This window comes from Budorcas taxicolor, chromosome 5, assembly GCF_023091745.1.
Source record: "Budorcas taxicolor isolate Tak-1 chromosome 5, Takin1.1, whole genome shotgun sequence".
In the NCBI taxonomy this organism is placed as follows: Eukaryota; Metazoa; Chordata; class Mammalia; order Artiodactyla; family Bovidae; genus Budorcas; species Budorcas taxicolor.
Genome location: NC_068914.1, coordinates 80,728,945 through 80,754,533, shown reverse-complemented (window position 1 = coordinate 80,754,533; position 25,589 = coordinate 80,728,945). Strand labels below are relative to the sequence as shown.

The following is a 25,589-nucleotide window of genomic DNA, read 5'->3' as shown; positions in this document are numbered from 1 at the left end:
AAGGACACTTAGAGAGATTTCAGAAAGCAGAACAATGGAGGGCAGGATCTAGTTAAATGCAGAGTACATGCTAAGTGTCAAAGCTGTTTTTAGAAAGTAAAAGTGTCACTTTCCTACAAATGCTCAGAAAGTGATTGAGCACTTATGAGGAGCTGGCTAAGGAATTTGTACATGAGATAAGGGGTGGCTATATTAAATGACCTCTAATTCAATTCAGAAGTTGTGTTATTCCTCCTTAGTAACAATGCCTCAGATCATCTGATGATTTCTAGTAATGAGTAATAGCTGAATTTTAACCCTGGTTCTGGAAGCTTTTTTCTCATAAATAATTGAGGATATACTCAGTTAGAACTCAGCAGAGCCAGGGAGAACAGTATATTAAGCAAACACAAATGACAAACTGTAATTTTTAGAAGATTGTACATAAAAACCAAAGTATCACGTTTTTAACATTGCAGGAGTGGGGTTTGCCTTTAGTGCTCTCAGAGCAGGGAGCAACTTCCTCCCTCTCCCGTCTTGTAGGGATCGGCATTAAGGGACATTGTCTGGCCTACATTTGGATTGAGTCCAGCCCTGTCTGCTTGTGGTAAATTGTAGCTCTAATATCTCTGTGGGTTTTATAAAACATAAATAATTATAATGCATTGTTTTTATATAGCATCTTTCTCTATGGAGTCTAAAGTGCTGCATGGATGTGTTATCTCATTAAATCTCACGGCACACTGGGGACATTGGGAGAATGCAGGTGATATTATATCCCCTTTGAACCCAGAGCTGAAAAGGAATTGCTTCAACCAAAAGTAAATAAAAGCATGATTGAATAAAAGCAAGATTTATAAGACAATATAAGGTTAGAGTTTAAAGAAAGAAATTGACTATTAGAATTAAAGAGTTTTTTTTTTTAAAGGAATTGCTCTGAAAAATGTGTGTCTAGAGTGTGCTTATAAATATTTTAGCTATGAAATTAAAATAAAATGTGATAACTTTAGAAATTTAAAAAACGAGGGCTTTATAAACCATCTGTAATTTTACCACAGTAACAGAACAAATTTGGTATATTATCTCCATATTGCTAGTTTTTAATTTGGATTTTTATTTGCTGTATATAGGCAAGATTATACTTATAGTATATATTCAATTTTATAAATTATGTATTTTTAACTTAACAATATGTCATCAAGTTTGCATAATTATAATTCTGAGAAGCTTATACAATTTTCCATGGAATGATATGCCATAATTAGTTTTACTCTTCTATCTAAGTTTGTTTCTATTTTTTTCATTAGATTGAGTAATAACAAATTGAAACTATGCACAAGGTTTTTTTATTTTAAGTTATTTCCTTAGTTGAAAGATTTCCACATGCAGAATTATCAGGTTAATATGGATGTATAAGTATGTTATAACGAGTCTATATAAACATACTTCAAAATTAGCATGTAAGTCAGAAAAAGAAATAGTGAGAAAATAAATCTGTCTAAAGACTTACTATGTTTATAGGTTGGCAAAGCAGCCACTTTAAAAGCGAAAAATCAATTTTTTGTCAACGCTCAAACAAGTAGTTTGGTTTTATTTTCCATCATGTCTTTATTTAATTTAATTACTTTGATAGTGTGGAACCAGATAGAAAAGAGAAAGTTGACTCATAGAAAACACAAATTTGTACCAGATGGAGGAAAATAGATTTACTTGGATAGAACAGATAATTTTTCTGCCCTTTTAATTTACATGGCCAAATGTTCTCTGAAAATAATTAGGTGTGTATGTGAATATCAATACCTAACGTCCCATTTCAGGGAGGTAAATAAGATTGTGGTTTTCTTATTAATTATAGAGGCATTGGGGGAAATGATATGCATATAACTGTTTTTAGTGGTGAGTTTTTATATGGTTATCTGATTTATGACATAGTCATTTACCAAAGTTGTTACTTCCACTCAAGGATAAAAAATATTGGCTTTGGTTAAGGTAAACATTAATAAGTGTTGAAATGTGATGTAAATACTGGCCAAGGAAACTGCCAGGCTGATGTTACTCTAAATGACCATCAGTCTAAATGATAACTTGAGTATGAAGTCAATACTAGCTTCAGTATGGGTGAGGCATATAGTGTTAAGCATGGACTTGGGAATCCTGAGGTTTTAATCACTTTTCTCAATATTCTTATGGCTCTTAACTCATATGCCCATGTTTAACTATTCTATAGTTGAAAGCAATGTTGCAAATTGACTTAGGTTTATGTAGGACACCAAAAACATTTCTACTAGCTCACAGAAATTTTGCAAATCATTCATATTTTTATAGCTTTAGCAATAGTGTTCAAATAATATGCTTTGAACATTGTGGCAGCTCTATAGGTTGCATTTTTTATTTTACTACATATTCTAGTAAGAGGATCTATCTTGAGGAAAAAAAGAACTTAAGTCAAAATTTCATAAGAAAAGAGGATCTGGTGAAGTAACCAAGATGGCAGGGTAGGAAGACCCTGAGCTCACTTCCTGCCCTGGACACACCAAAATTCACAACTGTTCAAAGAGCAGCTATCTATGAGAGTGACCTGGAGAGAAGGAGAAAAGAACTTCTACAGCTAAATATAGAAAGAAGGAACCACAGTGAAATAGGAGGCATGAAAACACAATAGAGTCAAGACCCATCCCCCCCTCACCCCCAGTTAGGTAACACATAAATGAACATTATTACAATTGCAGAGGTTCTTCCTAAGAACTGAGGGGTCCAAGATCCACATCAGGTTCCCAATCCCATGGGTCCTACACGGGGAATGCTGAACCCCTAGAACATTTGGCTCTAAAGACTAGTGGGGCTTACTTTCAGGAGAACCAGGGGGCTATGAAAAATACAGACTGTATTCTTAAAGGGCTCACACAAAATCTCAATGCTCTATGACCCCAGGTAGATGCAGTGATTTGAAAGCAAGCTGGGGAGTACACACTCATTGATCTTGGAAAGCCTTTTGGATAAGGAGGAAGCAATTCAAACACCCTGGGACATAGAAACTCACAGGAGCCATTTTTGGGAGCTCATCCTACTACAAGGACACTGGTGCCGTTAAGCAGCATTTTGGAATCTGCCTTCTAGCTTACTAGCTCCAGGAGCTGGCTCTGCCTACCAGTACCAGTCCTAGGACACTTCAGGTCTAACAGCTAGCTGGGCAGGGACATAGCCCCACCCATCAGCAAGCCAGCTGTCTTAAGACTCCCCAAGCCTCCAGCTGTTATAGGACCAGGTCTTACCCACCAGAGAGCCCAGCCCCAGCCCTATCCACCTGCCAGCCAACAGTCACTCCAGGAGCCCCAGGATCCTGCAATCAGAGACCCTGGAACACAGCTCTGCCCACCAGTCAGCTGGCACTAAACATAGTACTCCCTGGGCCCTAAAACTACTTACCAGCAGGCTTAAGCCACCTCTGAAACCTCTGGGCCCTATAGCCAGAGACCCTAGGACCCAGATCTGCCCACCAGTGGGCCAGTATTAGCTCCAGGAGTAAGCCTCAGCCACCAGCCCCAGGACTAGTGAAGCCCTACAGCCAGCCATGTCAACACGTAGCCCATCCTCCAGCAGGCTGGTGCTACCAGGGATGCTGGTGCTACCAGGGCCTCAGCCCCACCCACTAGCAGGTTAACACCAATTCTGGAACATCCTGGATCTCTTAGAAAGTCGTGTCAAGATCTGGCTTCACCAGCAGATCATCAACAGTTCTGTCATGTTGGACCCCTCCCCTTTCCCCACCAACCCTCCCATCCAATAGCAGGCAGACACTAACCATGCAACCCTTCTCCAACCATGATCTCAGGACCTCACAGCTAGCAGCCATTCTAGGACCCACCTCCACCCATGAGTGGGTCAGCACTTGCCTTAGGACCACCCAGCACTCCATAACCAGTTGCCTCTGGGCCAGCCCTGGGACCAGGATGCCCTTGACAGTGCAGCCAGCTGCACCAGAACATATTCCTGCCCACCAGCAGCTGGCAGCCTCCACACAAGGCAAGGTCAGATAGTTAACAGACCAGTGGCCAGCTTTCCTACCACACTGCCCACAGTAGTCAACCCACCACAACAGAAGGACCCATATAACCCACATAGGAGGACCCCTAAAACATATAGCTCTGATGACAGAGAGGAGTGCCCTGCTGGTCCCCATAGGACATTTCCTACATAAGGTCATTTCTTCAGATCAGGATATGAAACTAACCTGGCAAATACAAAGAAATAAAAGCAGTGAATTAAGTAAAATGAGGTGACAGAGAAAAGTATGTTCCAAGTGAAGGAGTAAGATAAAACCCCAGAAGAAGAATTAAGCAAAATGGAGATAAGCAAAATACTTGAAAGATAGTTTAAGGTTATGATCATAAAGGTGCTCAAAGAATTCAAAGAAGAATGGATGAACAGAGTAAGAAGTTAGAAGTTTTTAACAGAATTAGAAAGATGTGAAAAAGAATCAAACAGAGCTGAAGAATAATATAACTAAGAAAAAAAAAGGAGAAATCAATAGTAGATTAAATGATACAGAGGAACAGATCAGTGAACAGAAAAAGTAGTGGAAATTACTCAAGCAGAATAACAAAAAAAAAAAAAAAAAAAAAAGGAGAGAGTAGACATCAACTACAAGAAAAGAATTGCAAAAATACACACATGGAGGCTAAACAATGTGCTCTAAACAACCAATGGGTCACTGAAGAAATTAATGAGGAAATTTTTAAGTACCTGGAAACAAATGACGCAAAAACAAAATGATCCAAAATCTCTGGGATACATCAAAATCAGTTCTAAGAGGGAAGATTACAGTGATACAAACCTACCTCAGGAAAAAAGAAAAATCTCAAATAACTAAACCAACACCTAATGAACTAGAAAAAAAGAACAAATACAACCCAAAGTTAGTAGATGGAATGGAAATCATAAAGATCAAAGGAGAAATGAATAAAATGGCTACTAAAAAGCAATACATGATTAATGAAACTAAAAGATGGTTCTTTGAAAAGATATACAAAAATGTATTTAGCCAGACTCATCACGTAAAAGAGAAAGTGCCTGAAATCAGTAATGTCAGGAATGAAAGGGAAGTTACAACTGAAACCACAGAGATACAAAGGATAGCGAGAGATTATTATAAACAATTATACATCAATAAAATGAACAACCTAGAAGAATTGGACAAATACCTAGAAATGTACACTCTCCCAAGACTAGAGAAAGGAAGAAATCAAAAGTATGAACAGACTAATTGCCAATAACGAAATTGAATCATTCATTAAAAAAAAAAAAAAACCCTCCCAACAAACGTAAGTCCAGGATCAGACATTAACAGGTTAATTCCAGCAAACATTTAGAGAAGAATCAACATCTGTCCTTCTCAAACTATTCCAGAGAATTGTAGAGGAAGGAGTACATCCAAACTCATTCTACAAAACCAGCATCACCCTAATAGTAAAACCAGACAAAGATATCACAAGAAAAGAAAACTATGGACCAGTAACACTGATGAACATAGAGGTAAAAATTCTCAACAAAATACTAGCAAACCAAATCTAACAATTAAGAGGTTCATACACTGTGATCAAGTGGGATCACAGCGATGCAAGGATTTTTCAATATCAACAAATCAATGTGATACACTACATTAACAAATTAAAGAGTAAATGTCATATGATCATTTCAATAGATGCAGAAAAACATCTGAAAATTTTTAATGTTTATTTATGATAAAACCTCTCACAAAGTGAGTATAAAGGGAACATACCTTAACATAATAAAATCCATATATGACTAGCTTAAAGCTAACATCATAGTCAATGGCAAAAAGCTAAAAGCAGTTTTTCAAGAGAAAGAACCGGCTAAAAATGCCCATTATTGCCAGTTTTTATCTAACATAGTATTGGAAGTCCTAGCCACAAAAAATGAGACAAGAAAAAAATATATAAGTAGTCAAAATTGGAAAAGAAATAAAAGTGTCACTGTTTGCAGATAACATACTGTATAAATAGAAAATCCTAAAGACACCAGTAAAAAACTACTAGAACTCACCAATGAATTTAATAAAATTGTAGGATATAAAATTAATATACAGAAATATGTGGTATTTCTATACACTAAATTATCAGAAAGAAAAAAAATCTAGAAAGTCCCACTCACAATTGCATCAAAAAATAATAAAATACCTGGGAATAAAACTAAGGAAGGAAGTAAAAGACCTGTACTTGGAAAAGTGTAAGATAACTGATGAAAGGTATTGAAGGTAACACAAACAGATGGAAAGATACACTGTACTTCTAGACTGGGAGAACTGATATTGTTAAAATTATCATAATACCCAAGACAATCTTCTGATCCAATGCAATCCCTATCAAAATACCAAGGAATTTTTCACAAAACCAGAACAAATAATTTTAAGACAAAACAGTCTTGAGAAAGAAGAACAGGCTGAAAGAAGAGCAATTTCAAACTATAGGGCAAGTTGATTTCAAACTATAGGACAAAACTATGGTAATGAAAACAGTATGGTACTGGCAGGAAAGCAGACATACAGATCAGTGAAGTAGAATGGACAGCCCAGAAATTAATTCACACTTCAGTCAGTTCAGTTCAGTTGCTCAGTCGTGTCTGACTCTGCAACCCCGTGAATCACAGCACACCAGGCCTCCCTGTCCATCACCAACTCCCAGAGTTTACACAAACTCATGTCCATCGAGTCAGTGATGCCATCCAGCCATCTCATCCTCTGTCATCCCCTTCTCCTCCTGCCCCCAATCCCTCCCATCATCAGAGTCTTTTCCAATGAGTCAACTCTTTGCATGAGGTGGCCAAAGGATTGGAGTTTCCGCTTTAGCATCAGTCCTTCCAATGAACACCCAGGATTGATCTTCTTTAGAATGGACTGGTTGGATCTCCTTGCAGTCCAAAGGACTCTCAAGAGTCTTCTCCAACACCACAGTTCAAAAGCATCAGTTCTTCGGCACTCAGTTTTCTTTACAGTCCAACTCTCACATCCATACATGACCACTGGAAAAACCATAGCCTTGACTAGACAGACCTTTGTTGGCAAAGTAATGTCTTTGCTTTTGAATATGCTATCTAGGTTGGTCATAACTTTCTTTCCAAGCAGTAAGCGTCTTTTAATTTCGTGGCTGCAGTCACCATCTGCAGTGATTTTGGAGCCCCAAAAAAATAAATTCTGACACAGTTTCCACTGTTTCCTCATCTATTTCCCATGAAGTGATGGGAACAGATGCCATAATCTTCATTTTCTGAATGTTGACTTATATAGGCAATTAGTCTATGGCAAAGTAAACAAAAATATACAAAGGCAAAAGACTCTTCAGCAAATAGTCTTGGGAAAACTGGACAGTTACATGCAAGACTTACACTGACCTACTTTTTCATACCATATTCAAAGTAAATTCAAAACCAATTAAAGACTTAAATGTAAGACATGAAACTATAAATCTTCTAGAAGACATGCAAAGTATCTCTTTGACTTCAGTCTAAGCAATAATTTTTTGTATATTTCTCCTCAAGCAAGGGAAAAAGCAGCAAAAAATAAACAAATGGGACTGTAACAAACTAAAAATCTTCTTCACAGAAAAGGAAACTATCAACAAAATTAAAGGGCCATCTACAGAATGAGAAAAGATACCTGCAAACAATATATTAAATAAGGGGTTCTATTTCCATCCTTATTTGATTCACCTCCAACTTGTTCACAAGCACCAATAAATTATAGTGTCCATAGGCTTTTTTTCACCATTGTGTCCCAAGGACCAAGCAGAATACCCTGATAAAGTAGAGAATTGAGCACTTGCTTTGCACAATATTCTCTTCTCTTTGTGTGGTTGGATCAATCCCATCCTCAGTTCTCAGATCAGGTATCACCTCTTCCAGGATGCCTCCTGAGTGGCCTCTTTGCTATTATCTTTCTGTCTTCACTTTATTTCCTTCACAGCACTTACTAATTTTACCTCATTTCATCTAGTTGACTCTACTTCTTTCATCTTTTGTTCTCTCTGTATGTGCTATCATGCTTGGTCATGTCTGACTCTGCAACCCCATGAGCCCACCAGGCTCCTCTGTCCATGGGATTTTCAAGGCAAGAATACTGGAGTGGGTTGCCATTTCCTACTCCAGGGCATCTTCCCGACCCAGGGATAGAGCCCACATCTTACCACTGTGCCACCTAGGAAACCCTCTTGACTTAAGTTATTATACTTGAGAGTGGGGTCTCTGTTGGTCTGTTTTGTTCCCTGTTGCATCCATAGCATACATCACCTTACCTGGTACCTTTCACTCGATAGGTTTAATCTACCTAGAGACCTTCTCTAGCCCTACTTAAAGTAACTTCTCCTAGCCAGTCATCCTAGCCTATTTTCTCTTTGGCACTAATCATTTTCTGAAATTATTCTGTTTGAGTGTTTGTGCTACATTCAAACTGTAAACTTCATGAAGGTAGAGCCTAGAACTAGATCAACTTGGAGATACTACTGAATGGCCAATGTGGAAAAAAGGGGCTGACATGACAAATTGCCATGTGTACAAACATTTAGCCAATAAAAGATGATGTCATGAAAGGAAAAGACAAGTTACATTAAAAAAAAAAAGCAGTAGTTAAGACTGAGATGCTTGGGGCTTGGCAGCTACTTTCCCACTTATATATTATAGTAAGTAAGTCAAATACCTTTTCTGAACCTCAGTTTCCATACTGCAAAATGGGAAAAGGAAAACTCACCTTGTATCATTATTTTAAAGATAAAACAAGGAAACGTACGTAAATAACTATGCTGGTGCAGAGCCTGTTTCATTAGCTCATTGAATGGTGGCTGTTTGTCATAACAGTTCATGCTTCAGTGCCTGGCTGGAGGGATGGCAAGCAGAATGTTTAATAATATTAGTAAAAGGAAATCCATTTCCTTACATTTAAATAACTTTAGAGGGCATATCTTTATTTTGGATCATAGAATGTGTAACCTATAGATCATACTATATACTTGTCAGTGAGGGCATACTAAATCATAATCGTCGACTTGAAAAAGAAAAATTGTTAATTATGATCATATATATTCTTTCTCATTGTATGTAATTGAGCCTCAGGAAGTACAATTGAAATATTTCACTGATTCTGAGTTAATTAGTATCTCCTGTAGTTGCTTACATTATAACACACAAGCATTCTTTGTATTTTTTCCAGAAAAGAAATACGAAGAAATCTGCATTTCTGGCTGAGGCAATTGTGTATCTATATTTAGAGGCAAATGATACCTGATTCTTTGAAGTTTTTAGTATGGGTATTTAGTTGTTAAAGAGTGGATTTATTATTTAAAAGAGAAATACAATTATTAAAAACCCAGTATCTCTGAATTGAGAGTGGGAGTGGGGATCTATCAGAGAGCTATAACTTTGTAAAACAATTTGGAACCTTTATAAAACTAATTTCTGAAGACAGTCTATTGCCTGAACAGTTTCATAATGATGTGGACTGGCCAACTTCTCCTCTAGTGAGAAGTAATAAATCAAGTGCACCTGGATTTATATAGGAAAAATAACATATTAATTGATTTATGTATATGTGTTACAGATATCCATAAAACAAAGCTTTTGGCAACTGCAAATATAATAATTTCAAATTTACCTATGACTCACCAAGTACAATTGAATGCTTGAAGGCAAAATTTTATGTTTTATGTTTAGTTTTTATGATTGCTTTCATGTAGCTTTTCTGTGCATTGAAAGTCAATTTTCAGAATCAAAAGCTTACCAATTTTTACAAATAAAAATTTTATGAGATATTATCCTGAGGTAGTATAAAATTATTTTCTGATAATTTTTACCACCTTCCCAGAGTTCACTGTTACTTTTTTTCCACAGGATATTGTTTGTAATATTTCTAAATATGACACTTTTCATTAAAATCTAATATATTGAACAGAGATATTATATGGGGCTTCAATCCCATAATATTAGTGATGACTTTTCAATGTTGCTTACACTGATAATTCTGTTTAAAATCAAATAGCAAGACAGGCTTTAAATGGATTATTAATAACATATTTATAAAAATTGTGTCATCTTCTACCTATCATAATTATGAACAAGAAGAATTAATCCTTGGAGAGGTTCCCAGAAACACAGTAACTTCAATGACATACAGAACAAGGAAGACTTGAGATAAAATAAAATAGATTTTTTAGAGAGCTGTGCAGAATATATACATTTTTGTATTGTTGTTCAGTTTCTAAATCATGTCTGACCCTTTGCAACCCCATGGACTGTAGCACACCAGGCTTCCCTGTCCTTCACTGTCTCCTGGAGTTAACATAAACTCTGGTCCATTGAGTCAGTGATGCCCTCCAACCATCTCATCCTCTGTTGTCCCCTTCTTCTCCTGCCCTCAATCTTTCCCAGCATCAGGGTCTTTTCCAATGAGTTGGCTCTTTACATCATGTAATCAAAGTATTGGAGTTTCAGCTTTAGCATCAGTCCTTCCAATAAATATTCAAGGTTGATTTCCTTTAGGATTGACTGGTTTGATCTCCTTGCTGTCCAAGGGACTCTCACAAGTCTTCTCCAGCACCACAATTTGAAAGGATTAGTTCTTTGGCACTGCCTTCTTTACACACATTACATTAAATTATAATATATATGATCATATTTATATATATACACAAGGAAGAAAGCTATAAAGAGAATATATGTTAAATGTGTTATATTGTTCTTATAGTTCTCTTTCTCGTGTTTTTGTGCTACCTTGAGTCACCTACATAATATAAAATTTTATCACTTAATGATATGTCAAGCCACAATGCATTAGTAACACAAATCTCACTGTTATTCAACTTCCGAAGAAACGTAAAAGTTGTGTCTTTTTAGGAAGTCGCAAGGTTTAATAGCCAACACTGAAGTGAAAGTGTTTGTCACTCATCATCATCCGACTTTTGTGACCTCGTAGCCTGCCAAGTGGACTGTAGCCTGCCAAGTTCCTCTGTCCATGGAATTCTCCAGGCAAAATACTGGAGTGGGTAACCATTCCCTTCTCCAGAGGATCTTCCCAACCCAGGGAATAAACCTGGGTCTCCCACCTTTTAGGCAGATTCTTTACCATCTGAGCCACTAGGGAAAAGTCAACACTAGTGGGCACCAAATCACCCCCAAATTAATCCTGTTTTCTAGTGCAATGATACAGGAGTCTGCCATCAGAGTATGATGAAAATATTCTCAGGTAAGAAAACTGAAGTGCAAAGAAATTGGGGAGAGAGTATTCATTACTACAAGTATTCTAAGTTTAGAGCCAAATCTATGAATTGGCAGTAAAAATTCTAAGATGGCCATAAACCATCTAGGGGCTTCCCAGGTGGCTCAGGGGGTAAAGAACCTGCTTGCAATGCAGGAGACACCAGAGATATGGGTTCGATTCCTGGGTTGGGAAGATCCCCCTAGAGGAGGGCATGGCAACCCACTCCAGAATTCTTGCCTGAAGAATCCCATGGACAGAGGAGCCTAGCGGGCTACAGTCCATAGGTGGCAAAGAGTTATACATGACCAAAGTGACTGAGAACAGCACAGCATAAACCATCTAGAGTTAAACATGCACCTCAGCCTGCGTATTTTGTGGCTTTGTCAATGACTTGCAGGGTAAACACAGACCCACTGCCATTCTTTGACTTTGCAATGGAAATGAGGCAGGATTCCTTCCTCGTGTGCTGCAGGTACCAAGATAATTCTAAGAAAATATTATTTCAAGATGAGCTACAACATACCACTAACAGGAAAGTTTTAATTACAGATGTAAGTTAGCATCCGAGGGAAATACACATTGACATGACAATTGACTTTTAGGTGGGAAGATAGTTGGAATGTTAGTGCATAATGAAAAAATTAATGAACAAGCTTGATACGGATACGGTATTAAAAAAAAAATCTCGAGTCAGACTGGGAACCAACCCTTCTGATAGTCACTGTGCAGGACTGGGCAAGCTACTTGACTGTTCTCTGAGCCTCAGTTTATTCCCTTATAAAATGAGAAAAATTTTCCTTGCCCCATGTATTTGCATGTGGTTTATTGTCGATCAAGTGCTTTATACACTTTATGATAAATGTTTATGATAAATGTTGGTTTGTTTTGTCTGAATATAGTATGAAATGTTGCAAGTTTATGATAAATGTTGGTTTGTTTTGTCTGACTATAGTATGAAAATACAATCTTCTTAACAGGATTTTTTTTTTCTGTTAAATAGATTTCTTAATAAGGGGGGGATGTAGTGAAACACAGTGATACTGATTTAATTTCATCTAATCTTTTCTCTACCAGTTGTCTGTTGGCTTATAATATGGGAGGAGTCTTGTGACATCACTGACCCTCATTGTCTATATCTGCAGAAGGAAGAGCCTAGTTTCTTTACTTATTAATGCCATTTGATATTCTTTGAGAATAAATGCATTGCATATAGTTGGTATTCAATATGTGTTGAATTAATTGAATTGTATGGTACAATTCAATTAACAGGTACAATTCTATGTGCAAGTAGCATGAGTTAGTAGGAACTTCTTATATAGACTTCACATTCAGTCTAAAAGTGCTGAGTGGATTCTATAAACCAAGCCGACAATAGTCACCTCGGGCTTTTCTGAATGGAACGTGTCAATATAAAGACAGGCAACTGCTAAGATGCATGCAAGGCTTCTTTACCCCAGCTTGGAGACTTGTTTTTCAAAAGGACCCTGAGGGTGGTAGAATCACTCTCCTAGGTTTCCAACAAGTAAAACAATGTATTTTCGGTTTTTCTTGGCCAGTGATCTCTGAACTAAGAATAGGTTCAGAAAAGTTTTAGATTCACTGAGGTATAATTCCCCAACAACAAAATGTATTTGGTTCTTTTCATCCCTCCAACCTGCCTCTATATATCTTGTTTTTCTAGTCTTTACTCTCTTACTTGAGGGTTGATAATTTTTCTCTAGCGCTCAGAGGATGAACTCTCTTGACCTAAAACTCACTGAAGAAAGGCCTGGAATTTCTGGTAGTTCAAATCCATTGCTCTAAAGGTTTTACTTTCTGTTCATGTTATCACCAGACAGTGATAACTGGGGGTCAGAGGCAGACACTCTGTGATTGTCTTCTCTGAGAAAGATGAAGACAGAAGGAAATCATGTTAGTAGAGCAGCAAGGATCCAGCCTACTGTTTCTAAAACTCCATTGCACTCTGGGTACAGTGAACTTAGCCTAGCGTTGTTTTGTTTTGTTTCAGAAAAGCAGCCCTCTTGACTTCACAAAGAGTGATGGTCAGAATATTTAACTACTGATACAGTGAAGGTATTGATCAACCAGAGTAGACAGCAGCTGTAAACAACCAATGCATCCATGCTGGTGCACACATTAGCCATTGCAGGAGCTGTTGAAAATATAAAAAGGAAAGTTCAGGTCTCAGAGTCCCCTACTCAGTCAACATTGACTTTATTTTATACTAACAATAATTTATTTGAAATTAAAAGACTTGTAGTCTCTCTCCAGCCTCTCTCCTGCCTCTTTACTCTGTTCCTACTAAGAGCAAACCTCTTCATAAGGGATCTACAGTTATTGTCTCTACTTCTCACTTGCCATTTTCTCTTGAACCAGGCAGTCAGGCTTTTGTCTCCAATTTTAGCTTCCTCCAGAGCTTGGGGATCTTAACCAGAGCAACAGTCCTGACATTGCTGAATCCTATGGTTAACTTTCAGTCTTCTCACTCAGACTTTCAGCTGCATTCAGTGAAGTTGACCACTTCTTTCTTCTTGAAACACTTTTTTCACCTGGCTTCTAAGCTGAACTTTCTTTTGTTCTTCTTATAATATATGTCATTCTTGCTCTGTTTTCCTTACTGGCTTCTCCTCTTCCAAATTCTAAATGTCAGTGTGCCTCAGTGTTCAGTCCCTGGTTATCTTCTCTTGGCTTTCTATGCTCCTTTTCCAGATGATTTTATCCAGCTCTGTGGCTTTATATCATTGTGACTCCTACACCTACATCTCCAGTATTTTTTATTTTTTTTTTGGCCATGCCACATGGCATGTGGGATCTTAGTTCACTAACCAGGGATAGGACTCAGGGCTCTGCAGTGGAAGCTTGGAGTCTTAACCCCTGGACTGCTAGGGAAGTACCTACATCTCCAGTCTTGGTTCCTCCCCTAAGTTTGCCAACTGCCTACACAATACCTCTACTCAATGTTTAATAGCATATTCTAAATAGATCTCTAGATTTCTTGTCTACCTCCCTATCTTCTACAAGTTGATTGGTTCCCCAAATTGTACCTTCTCAGTAAATGATACTGTCATTTACCAGTTGCTGGAGCAAATGGTAAATTCAGAAGCTCAGTTGGTGCTACTTCAAAATACTTCTTGATCTGAACACCTGATCAGCATTGTTGAGCCACCATCATCTCACACCTAAATTACGACAGTCATCTTGTGTGTTGTCCTTAGTTGCTCAGTTATGTCCAACTTTGCGACCCCATGGGTTGACGTCTGCCGAGCTCCTCTGTCCGTGGGGATTCTCCAAGCAAGAATACTGGAATGGGTAGCCTTTCCCTTCTCCAGGGGATCTTCCCAACCCAGGGACTGAACCCCGGTCTCCCGCATTGCAACTGGCCTTTATTCCTCCTGCAGCCAACCTACCACTCTGCACATCATTCACCCTCCTATATGCCCCTTATATTCCTGCTGTTTCTTGAACATTTTTGGTTCATTTCCTCCTCAGAGCCATTGCATTAGCTCCTCCTTCTAGCTGATGTCCTCCTTCAGAGGTGTGCAGAGCTTGTTCTTTCATATGAGTCAGTACTCCATACAAAGGTCACCCTCAAAGAAGCTTTCTTTTGACTAACTAAACTAGTACTCGCCCCTAACTCACCATGCTCCATCCCCTTACCCTGCTTTATTTTCTTTAGAGCATTTATCTCTATTTGACATCATACTGTATTTCTATTCGCTGATTGACTGGTCTCTCTTCTATTAGAATATATGCTCCATGAGACATTGTTGACAAATAAATTATGAAAAACGAACCTATTGCAAGAAACACTAGAGCCCTTTACCTCAACCACACATCTGATCAATCTTATATCCTGTCTATGGCTTGTGAATATTTTTATATTGAATTACATTTATCCACTGATCTCCACTATTATTATTTTTTCACAGAGAAAAATGACTTCAATATTAAATTAAAATTTTACCAAGGACAATATCTACTGTTTTGACAGTATGCAATTAATTTTCCTATATAGCTTATAGAAGAAATTAGTCATTCAGACAATTGTATGTGACCATTCCTGGCAGCATGCATAGAGCCAGAACAGATAACTGGAGCAGTGACATTTTATACCAAATGTGCAAATACAATAAAGCACAAAATAAGCAAGGGCTGTTACTATTGAACTGCAGCCAGTGTCTGAAAAATAACATGAAAATGTGATGTTCAAAAACTCTTCCACCAGACTTCACATTTTCCTCTTTAGGAAAAGAGTTATTAGGTGGTCTCAATTTTTAAAATATCAACTTATTATATAGCTAATATTCATTCATCTTAAGTGCAAAATAAGTCAAGTTGTTCTTTGATGATGGATGGAAGATTTTATCCAAAAGGATCTATCATTGAGTTATGACACCATGTTTCTTTAGTCTTTGTATTAGCTTTCATTTTCAGCAACTTGTCCTAGCCTGCACCCTACCCCCTCACCCCCACACACACATAGGAGTCCGTAAAATGTCAAGCACTCTTTCGGTGCATATTGGTGAACAGTACTGCCCTGGTGAGGGATATTGATTTCCCATTATTCCTAGAGGCCACATGATGCATTTCTGTTAGCTGTAAACACTTAAAGAATGACTTTTATTTCTTCCTTTACTGCATCTGTCTGCCCGGGCAGGACATCTGTAAATGAGGCCTCGTGCTTTTCATCAGACATTCTTCCACCTTTGTGCTTAAAGGAATGATGCCTTCAAGCTGTCTAGATATAATAAAACTTACCTTAAAAAACCCACTGCTGTGGTACCAGAAATTCATGGTAGTCTCTTAAAAGTAACAAACTACACTCACTTCTCAAATCTACTTTGGGCTTGACTTATTTGCTTTCTCTATGGGCACTAAACTTATTCAAATCTCAATGAGGTACACGGGCTTCAAAATTAGCCAGGGAAATTCCTATTGGCCTTTGCAAGTGAAAAGGATTACTGATGAAGCAAATACGTTAAACCACACTACAAAATATGCCTTTAGGATGAATTAGATTGTTTGAACAACAATTCTGAGAGTTCATCCGTATCTTAGAATGTGTAAAAATCTTGAGTCAACTTCTTTCAACATTTTACGTAAGGATTTACAGTTTGACTTGGATTTGTCTTAGTGATGACTTAGATCTGCTATCTCTTCTACTCATTGAAGAAAGCCTACTTCAATCAGAAAGACAAGATTTTTCCCCAAAGCTTTTAAATCTTTTAAATACCATAAGTGACTCCTGAAAGAGAACTCCAAAAGAGTATGGAATTCATTTGCCCAGAGCGGGAAAAAACAATAATGAGTATTAGGAGAAAATGAGAGTATAACTTGTAAGAATAATTGTCGAAAGATACCTATAAGAATTAACCTGCTGATCGTTCTCTTTTGTACATCCTTCATGTTTATTGCTGGGCATCTCTGATATTCGTTGTTGCCTTGATCACCTTCCTAGTGTCACCCACTGTGGGAAATGATCTAAAATTTTTTAATCACGTGTTGTTTTACATTCTCTTTTCTTATTCTCTAACCTGGTTGAATGTGTCTCATGAGCTCCTTTACACTTATATGGGAATTAAAAGGGTATGTTGGATCATCACAATGAGCATTTTTACTAATTCCCCAAATATTAACTGCCTCATTTAACGGTATTTAACCACTTTCTTCCTCCCATTATATACTGTTTCCTTTCCTCTGTGATCTTTGGCAAATGACTTAATCTTTGGGTTAAAGGAATGATCTTTCAAGCTGTCTAGATGTAATAAAACTTATCTTAAAAAACCCACTGCTATCATACCAGAGCCTGATGGTAAAATTTCTTAAAAGTAATTACTGTCTGTGTAATTGCAATACACCTTGTTATAGGGGAAAAAAACATTTTTTTTCATTATAATGAATCTCAGTTTGATGTGTAATATTATTTACAAAACCACATGTTTATTGCTCTGTTTAACTAAATTCCATTTACATGAAACCCAAAAGTAATTGTATATCTTTAACTTTCAAAGAGCACCATTCATCAATTCATCAAGTATATGAGTTCTTAGTATATACTGCAGAAATGGAGAAATGTAACGGTGAACAAAACAGGAGAAAATTCCTTATGTTGCTTGGTGCTTACTTTCCAATGGGAGAGGCAGGTAATAAACAAACAAATAAGCAACATCTACTATACATCAAGGTTTCCAAGGATTTATTCAGCTAAGTGATACCATGGCAGTTTTGCCAATTAGGAGAAGTGTACTGTTGCTGAAAGAAATCAGGCACTTGAGATTCTTAATAAGAAGCAAAAATATCTTCCAAAGCATGAGTACAATTCTTTAGACCACCACTGTTCACTGTCATCTAAAATCTTGTTGCTAGGACACGGTAAGCATGGAAAAACCAAGGATACTTTACAAGCTGGGGACATTTTGGGTAGAATAATGTTCTGATATTCGTGGACCTCTATTCAGTTCTGAAATAGGAAGAATGGAGATTAACAAAGGGAAAGAAGCAAATCTGTAAAGTTGAATTTCGAAATCATTTAAATCCTTACAATCTAAGTGCCTATAAAGAGGAAATATGCAAATTATTACACTGAAAAATGGTATTTTTAATCAGTATTTAGGAATCTATTGTCAATTCTATTCTAAATTGTTATCTATACTTTTGGCAAACTGTTATCTAAATTGTGTCTTAAATTTCTCAAAAACCAAGTGGCCAGTCTTAAGCTCCTAAAATATGATTTTTGTTCTGAAACCATGGTTTCATTTTTGCAGGGTAAAGTATTCACTGTTATTACATTTTTATCCCCTAATACTTCTGTAAATAGAAATGGGGGCCCCTTCATTTGATTTGGGAAATTGAATGCTAGTTGGGGAATTCAAAACCATGTTGGTTTCAAGCTTGAGTTCCTCTGCACAGTACCAAGCGCTTTTCCTGAACCCCAGGGCATGTATCTCAATGAGAAAATGTGAGGAAATGATGAATCCAGGATATCTTGAGACTGTATATTGAACACCGTCCTGCAAGTCTATCCGGATGTGATCCATGAATAATAGAGCCACACTTGGATGGAATCACATTTGGACACATCAGTCCCAAATTACTCGTCCAAATGCAATTTGGACATCAGTGTTCAAATGTGATTTTTATAGCTATAAGCAAAAGTAAACCCTTGTATGTAAGAAATCTGAGTAGATACATACCATGACATTTCTCATTTATTTTTATATGGGAAATATACCCAACTGAATAAAAATTAGCTGTTTCTCATATATGAAGCAAGATACAAAGTCGGAAGTCTGTTCATTACTGTAAGCTGATCATAACCAGAGTAGGGTGAGTGACACAATGTACTTAAATCATTCTCACATCACTGAGCCACAAATGGAACAGACGGCTGAAGGCGTTGTTGGATTTGAGAGGAGACCGTAGTAAGGAAGCTTTGAATTACTCAATACTGATAGCATTCCTTAAAGAACAGAGTAAATGAACATATTATAATGTAAAATCACAGGACCCACCTGTCTCTACCCCAATCTAGGTAGCTGAATACATCTTGCTTCATCAACGTTTTCATCTGATGTTCAAAATATAATTTTTCAAATGTATGCAGAAGGGAAGAACACCATGGCTCTCATAACATGTACATGCAATCTGTGCGTGAAACTGCCATACATCCATAGTTTTGATGCCAAGAGAATCTCAGTACCTGCTAGTAATCTCCTGTTGGTCAAATCTCCCCACTCAACAGTCTAATTGCAAATCAGCAACCTCTGGGACAGTTGATTAATGGAGAAAAAGTTACAGTTGATCTTCTTGGTCAAATTAGGCTTGGATAAAATACGAGAAACTTCTGGGGTTGGGGTGGGGAAATCATTTAAAGCCGCTCATGGAACTGACTTTTGATGAGAGATGAACATGCAATGACTGTTATCAGTGGTTCTCAGTAAGAACAGGTATAGTGTACACGCCCACTCAATTGCTCAGTCGTGTCTGACTCTTTGTGACCCCATGGCCTGTAGCCCACCAGGTTCCTCTGTCCATGAGACGATCCAGGCAAGAATACTGGAGCAAGTTGTCATTTTCTCCTCCAGGGGGTCTTCCCAACCCAGGGATAGAACCCATGTCTCCTATGTCTCCTGCATTAGCAGGTGGATTCTTTACCACTCTACCACCCGGGAAGCCCACAGAACAGGTATAGCAGGTGTAGATAATTCTAGTAATGAGTCAAAAGCAGTTAAGGGTCATCAGTTTTCATAGTCAGAGGCAGCATGGCCCAGCAGAAAATATGTATTCTTTCGCCTGTGCTCTGCCATATGACAGCTACCTCATTTTGTCACAATTTAACCTCTCTAAGGCAAATTTTTCTTTTCTTTAAAATGAGTTAATAATAGCAAGTTTCAGGGGGTTATTTTGTATGTAATTATAAGTGTGTAGCTTAGGATGATGCTAGAACATTGCCAGTGCTTGAAAATGTATGATCCAAGTATCCTTGGGTTTCTTTGGCCTTTAGTTTCACATGTTGCTAGGTTACCAGCTCCTGCTGCATGGTAGCAATGCCTCCCCCATCACAGTGAAAGTCCACCAGTTATCCTGGAGGTCACTACAGTGTGAGATACACATTGCACAAGAAATTAGTTTGCTCCTGTTCTTCTGTCCTCCACTGAGGTCACTCACATGTCCCTTTAAGAGAAATGACCTTCCCTATGGTCCTGCTCCTGGTCCCCTCTGGGAGGACTCTGCTCTGACCAAAGTCCCATCAGAGACTTCAGGAGGCCAGCACTATGCAGTGGATGAGGGCAGGAGAAGATGACCTTCATCCTTTTCCACTTGGACCCTGAAGCAGCTTTGGGTGTGATTCTCCTGAAAACAGATCTGTCTGCTTCCTCTGCTTCACTCTCAGGAACACTCTGACCTTGGAATGATGCTGGGAAATCAGCCATGCTCATTGACTGTTTCTCTGTCTTTTCCCTCTGTTTCCAGCAATGTGCTAGTTGCTGTTCAGGCATTATCTCACCTTCCCAAGAAGCCTGTGGGATTTGGAGATGAAGGTGGGGATTGAGAATATCATTCTTCTTCCTCTTTTATCTCCTATATTAAAAAAAAAAAAAACATACTTAAGGTATCACTACCGTCTGATACCTCCATTAAGATGAGCCCAAAATGTATTGAAAGTGGTAGCAATGCTTATTATTACCATTCCATTCTAAGTCAAGGTCAAAATTTACACTGATTCAACAATGCATCTGCAGAAATATACAGAGTAGGAATTGAACTAGGGGCTTCCCTGGTGAATCAGATATTTAAGAATCTGCCTGCAATAAAGGAGACCCAGGTTTGATCCCTACATTTGGAAGATGCTCTGGAGAAGGGAATGGCAACCAACTCTAGAATTCTTGCCTGGAGAATCCCATGGAGAGCGGAGCCTGGAGGGCTACAGTCCATGGGGTTGCAAAGAGTCAGGACACAACTGAGGAACTAAACTACAAAAATAAGAGTAGCAGGGAGAGGGTGGAGGCAGGGAGTTAAAAGACTAAGGAAAACAGCTTTTAAAACCCATATCTGGTCGTTTTGTTTATTTATTGTTTGGCTGTGCTGGCCTGCCTTGCTGCACGAGCTTTTCTCTAGCTGTGGCAACCAGGGGCTGCTCTGTAATTGTGGTGTGTGGGCTTCTCACTGCAGTGACTTCTCTTGTGGAGCAGGACTGTGGGTGTACAGGCTTCAGAAGTTGTGGCTCCTGGGCTCTATAGCACGGGCTCAATAGCTATGGTGCACAGGCTTGGTTGCTCTGAGGCATGTGGGATCTTCCCAGACCAGGGAGCGAACCCATGTCTCCTGCGCTGGCAAGCAGATTCTTTACCACTGAGCTACCAGGGATGCCCCTGGACATTATAAAGGGGGAATCTGAGAGGCTTTATGTATCATCTCTTTTATTAGTTCTTTCTTTGTTTTTAATTTCTCAAATGGTGTAAGATACTACTCTCACATTTTCCCCCAAACTCTCTGCCTTCATCTCTTTAAAAAAAAAAAAAAGAAAGAAAGAAAGAAAAGAATGCCACCATCTAGATGAAGAGGAAGACTTTCTCCCGTCCTCTAGTCTACATTTCCTGAATTCCTCTTTCTATCTCCAAGTACAGTTGGGATATAATTAAGGAACTATTTGGGGGGTGGTGAGGATTTGATCCCAGTATACAAGAAATCTCTAGAGATTACTTTCAAACTAAAATCAATTTCATACCCAGTAGAAAGCTTTCATTTCATGAAATGAAAAGCTAAACAATAACAGTCCAAGAACATCTTTTCAAAAGAAAGTACGCTAAGTACACTTGCCCAATTACTACCAAAGAAGTATTCACTCCCTTTTTTTTTTAATTGAAGTGTAGTTGATTTACAGTGTTGTGTCAGTTTAAGGTATACAGCAAAGTGATTCAGTGATTCTTTTCAGATTTTTTCCATTAACAAGGAATTAGATATAATTCCCTGTGCTATACATCCAGTAAGTCCTTATTGTGTGACTATTTTATATAGATAGTAGTGTGTATCTGTTAATCCTAAATTCTTCCTTAAACCAAGAAGTAAGAAAGGGAATTGCTCTATTGATAATATTTTATGTTTCGTATCCTGGACTAGTGAAAGATTCTCTGGTTATCATTGCCAAGCATAATTTTTTATGGCAAATGTCAGTTATATTTTAGCAAAGGACTAAATTCAATTTTAATTCTTCACAAGTGTCTTCTGAGTAACATAGAGCAAGATGATATCAATGAAAAAAAAAGTGCACTTTAATAAAATACAATAGTTCACAAGTATTATTCCAATCCATTTTACACTAATATTTTAGATCAAAATATTCCAAATTAATCCAGCATCAGTGCTTTGGGTTTTCTGAATTTCCAAAATTACATGTCTATTTGCTGATGATGAAAAACCAGGAAAAGCAAGACCAACAAGATACTGGCATATGCACCGGTAGTAAGGGATGATATTGCATCATTTTATTTTTATACTTATATATTTATTTTTTATAACTGGCTTAAAGTTCTCCATAGATCAAAAATTAATAAACATTGAAAACTTTCCTGATTACCACCACTCACATATTCTTCTTTCCTTTAAGGTTTGTTCTCCCTTAATCAGAATTTTCTGCAAAGAGGGAAGTGGAATGAAACATTCATGCACACTATTATCAGCACACCTCAGTTAGCTTCATATAGAGAAATCTCAGAAAAATTTAACTGTTTATGTCAAAATAATGGATTAAAAATTTAAAGTAATATTTTGTTTATTATTTTTTCATCTCCAAGTTCTTTAGAAAATATTCACTAAATATAGAGCTGTTTGTTAATTTAGGGGTAATTTTATTACTGGAAATAAAAACATGGATTCAGCTTAAGGTTTCTTCATTATTTAGTGTATTTCTTCTTCACATGCTAGTTATGAACTTTAATTTGGTGCTTCTATCCAAAAACCAAGAGCAGATGAGTCACCTAAAAATATCCTCATTTGCATCTTTTTTCCTTCCTTGTGAGAAGGAGGGTCATCCCACATGATTTTGCCTTGACAACAAGGAAATAACTAATGACAGTTTTGGAATTAATTCACTGTGCATCTCTCAGGCTAGCATGTCAGGCCTTCCATCATTTGGTTCAAACTGATGCTAAATTGCAAGAGAACAGGACAGAAGATTTTGGCATTTTTCCATTCCATATAGTTGCTAGCATAGATGATTAATAAAACTCCCTTGATGTGAATTGAGGAACTTGGTTAAATGAATTAGACCGTCTTTGTCTTCTTACAGAAAATACGCTGGTATAAATTTCTTATTTTTAAAAAATAGTGGAACAAAAAATAACTAAATTACCCCATATTTATAAAATATGGATCACTTTCTTCCTATAAAAATTTAAGATCAGACCTCCATAATGAAAGAAAGAAACATATATTAATGCACATCAATTCTGCATTGGTTTCTTATTATCACATTAAAGAGAAAATCTGAGGATATAAGTTATGACAATTTTAATTTTGATTGCATACTGCTACCTAATGTACATAAAACAACCATCACAGAACAAAACAGATACAACCAACAGCTGGCTGCATTTAAATGATTTTAAAATAAGTGCTTATAAAAAGTCAATTTTTGGTGTTTTGCTGCTTAGGAACGAAACAAATCACAGATATGTTGTCATGTTGGTTTTCTCTGACAGGACTGGGAATTTCCACATTTCATGGGAGATGTTGATGTAAATCTTCCCGGTTTGCATACTCCTCATATGCAGTTCAAGATTCCTTTCTTCCAGAAGATCTTCAAGGAGGAATATCATATTCACATAACAGGTAAAAGTTCGAACATGATTTGATTGTCTTCTGGTTAACGTCATGCTGGCTGCTTTAAAAATGAAAATGGTAACAGTTTAGAAGCATCTGGCAATATAGTTTAGTTTTACTCACTTAGCAGTGCAAGGTGGTTCCAGATCACTGGGGGCCTCTGGACCATCATTCTGGACTTAAGTTCCTGGTGCTTTAACAATTTCAGCTTCAGCATCCAGTGGGCAAATGGGAATAAAGAGAATGGGGGAAATGACTGAGAGAGTTTGTCTGTTTCTTAGCCACCTGGCCTGGAAATAGAACGTGTCACCTCCACTCACATTCTATGAGGAGTACCTAGTGAGATAGCCCCACACAGAGTCAAGGAGAACAGAGAGACGTGATCTGCCACTGAGCACCCATGTGGTATCAGGTCTTGTATTCTAGCCTAGGAACATCACTAGCTGTCTCTGCCACACTCCTTAGGCCACTCTGCCTGGGTTTTGTTCATTAGGTAGGTTTCTTTTTCACAACATACAGCTCAATATATTTTTTCAACGTGAATACTCTTTGTGCTTTCTACTTCATTTGCTGCTGAGATCAAAACAATGGTATCCTACAGCTCCAGTCAGACCACATTGCTTTAGGGAGTTCAGGCCACTTCTCATTTGATTGAGTGAAACTTACTGCTGTGGCAAGGCTCCATGGTTGCCTCAAGTCATTCTCTTGTGGATCCTTAGATTATTCCATTTACAAATGTGTCCTGCTCTTGAAATGGCTTGAATATGATTTATTATAATATTCTTTCATGACATCTCAGTCATTCTCATCTAAACAAGTTATGTTCTTAGAGTTATGTTTTATAATTCTTTTTTTTTCTTTTAGCAAGAATCAGTAAGCTACATAATCAAATAAAGAATGGCATTAGTTCTCAAGCTGTTCAAATGCAGGTAGTGAACGTGTGTGTTTTAAGGACAATGGCCTAGGATCCTACACCTGCTATAATAAAAACTGCCAAAGAAATCTGTGCTTACACGACCGTCTGTGCTGCCGAATAAAAATAGCCTGAGCGCAGAGAACGTGAACATCTGAGTGCTGCAAAAAAAACCTTTACTTCCCAACTTGAAGGCTGTTTTTTGCTTTGAGCATGAGGCGACCTTCCTAAATTGGAGAATGAGCTCATGAATAGGGAAGATATAGCAGGTTTCTTTTCCTATTCAAAATGAATGAGGCCCATCTATTAAATTTGCTGGGTAAATCAATCAATTTGAGTTCAGGTCACATAGTGTGGTTTCAGAGTCCCCACTTAATCTCTGCAGCACACTGCCTCTCAGACTTCTAAAACAGCTATCACACACATGGTATCATCATATCCCTTTGGGTGGGCTTTTGCCAGAACCATCTGTTCTTACTATCAGCTCTTGTCTCAGACCATCATGGCACTAATATTGTCGCTGACTATCAGAAGGCTTTTCAAAAATATCCTATTTGAGTGTAGAACATCAAGTTTAAAAAAAGGAGAGGAGAGGTGGGGAGGGAGGCTCAGAGAGTCCATTGGCCAGAAAGGAAAATAAAACTGTTAAAAATATTTAATTCAGGGCTCTTATGCATAGCTTTGTCATATATGCTGTCATGTATAGACAGGGGTAGGGGCAGGTTTTGCGATGCCCAAAGCTTACATAATTTGGAATGTTCTACGTAAGAATGCATGTGTGTGTGCCAAGTCACGTCAGTCGGGTCTGACTCTTTGTGACCCTATGGACTGTAGCTCACCAGGCTCCTCTGTCCATGGAATTCTCCAGGCTGGAATACTGGAGTGAGTTGCCATGCCCTCCTCCAGGGGATCTTCCCGACCCAGGGAAACTGAAGAAAATCAGAACGTTCCCCCTTTTGTTTTGTCACTGTTGTTCTCTTTGTTCTGTGAATTGACTGAAGAGGTTGCTGAAGCCATCCTGGAGTACCACCCATCTGCCCTGAAAGGCCTTTGACTTTACTTGATATTGTAAAATAGTTGTTTCTGGGCAAACCCAGGTAAAATATCTAAAACATA

At 37.8% G+C, this 25,589-nt stretch overlaps 1 protein-coding gene across 3 annotated transcripts in view; it reads left to right on the top strand.

Moving 5' to 3' along the window:
* Positions 1-25,589, top strand: part of TMEM117 (transmembrane protein 117) — a 604,949-nt gene that overhangs the window by 566,509 nt on the left and 12,851 nt on the right. For all 3 annotated transcript variants that reach the window (XM_052640317.1, XM_052640318.1, XM_052640319.1), the window contains one exon: positions 23,440-23,569. In XM_052640317.1, coding sequence (XP_052496277.1) covers positions 23,440-23,569 — 130 coding nt within the window. The remainder of the gene's footprint in view (positions 1-23,439; positions 23,570-25,589) is intronic.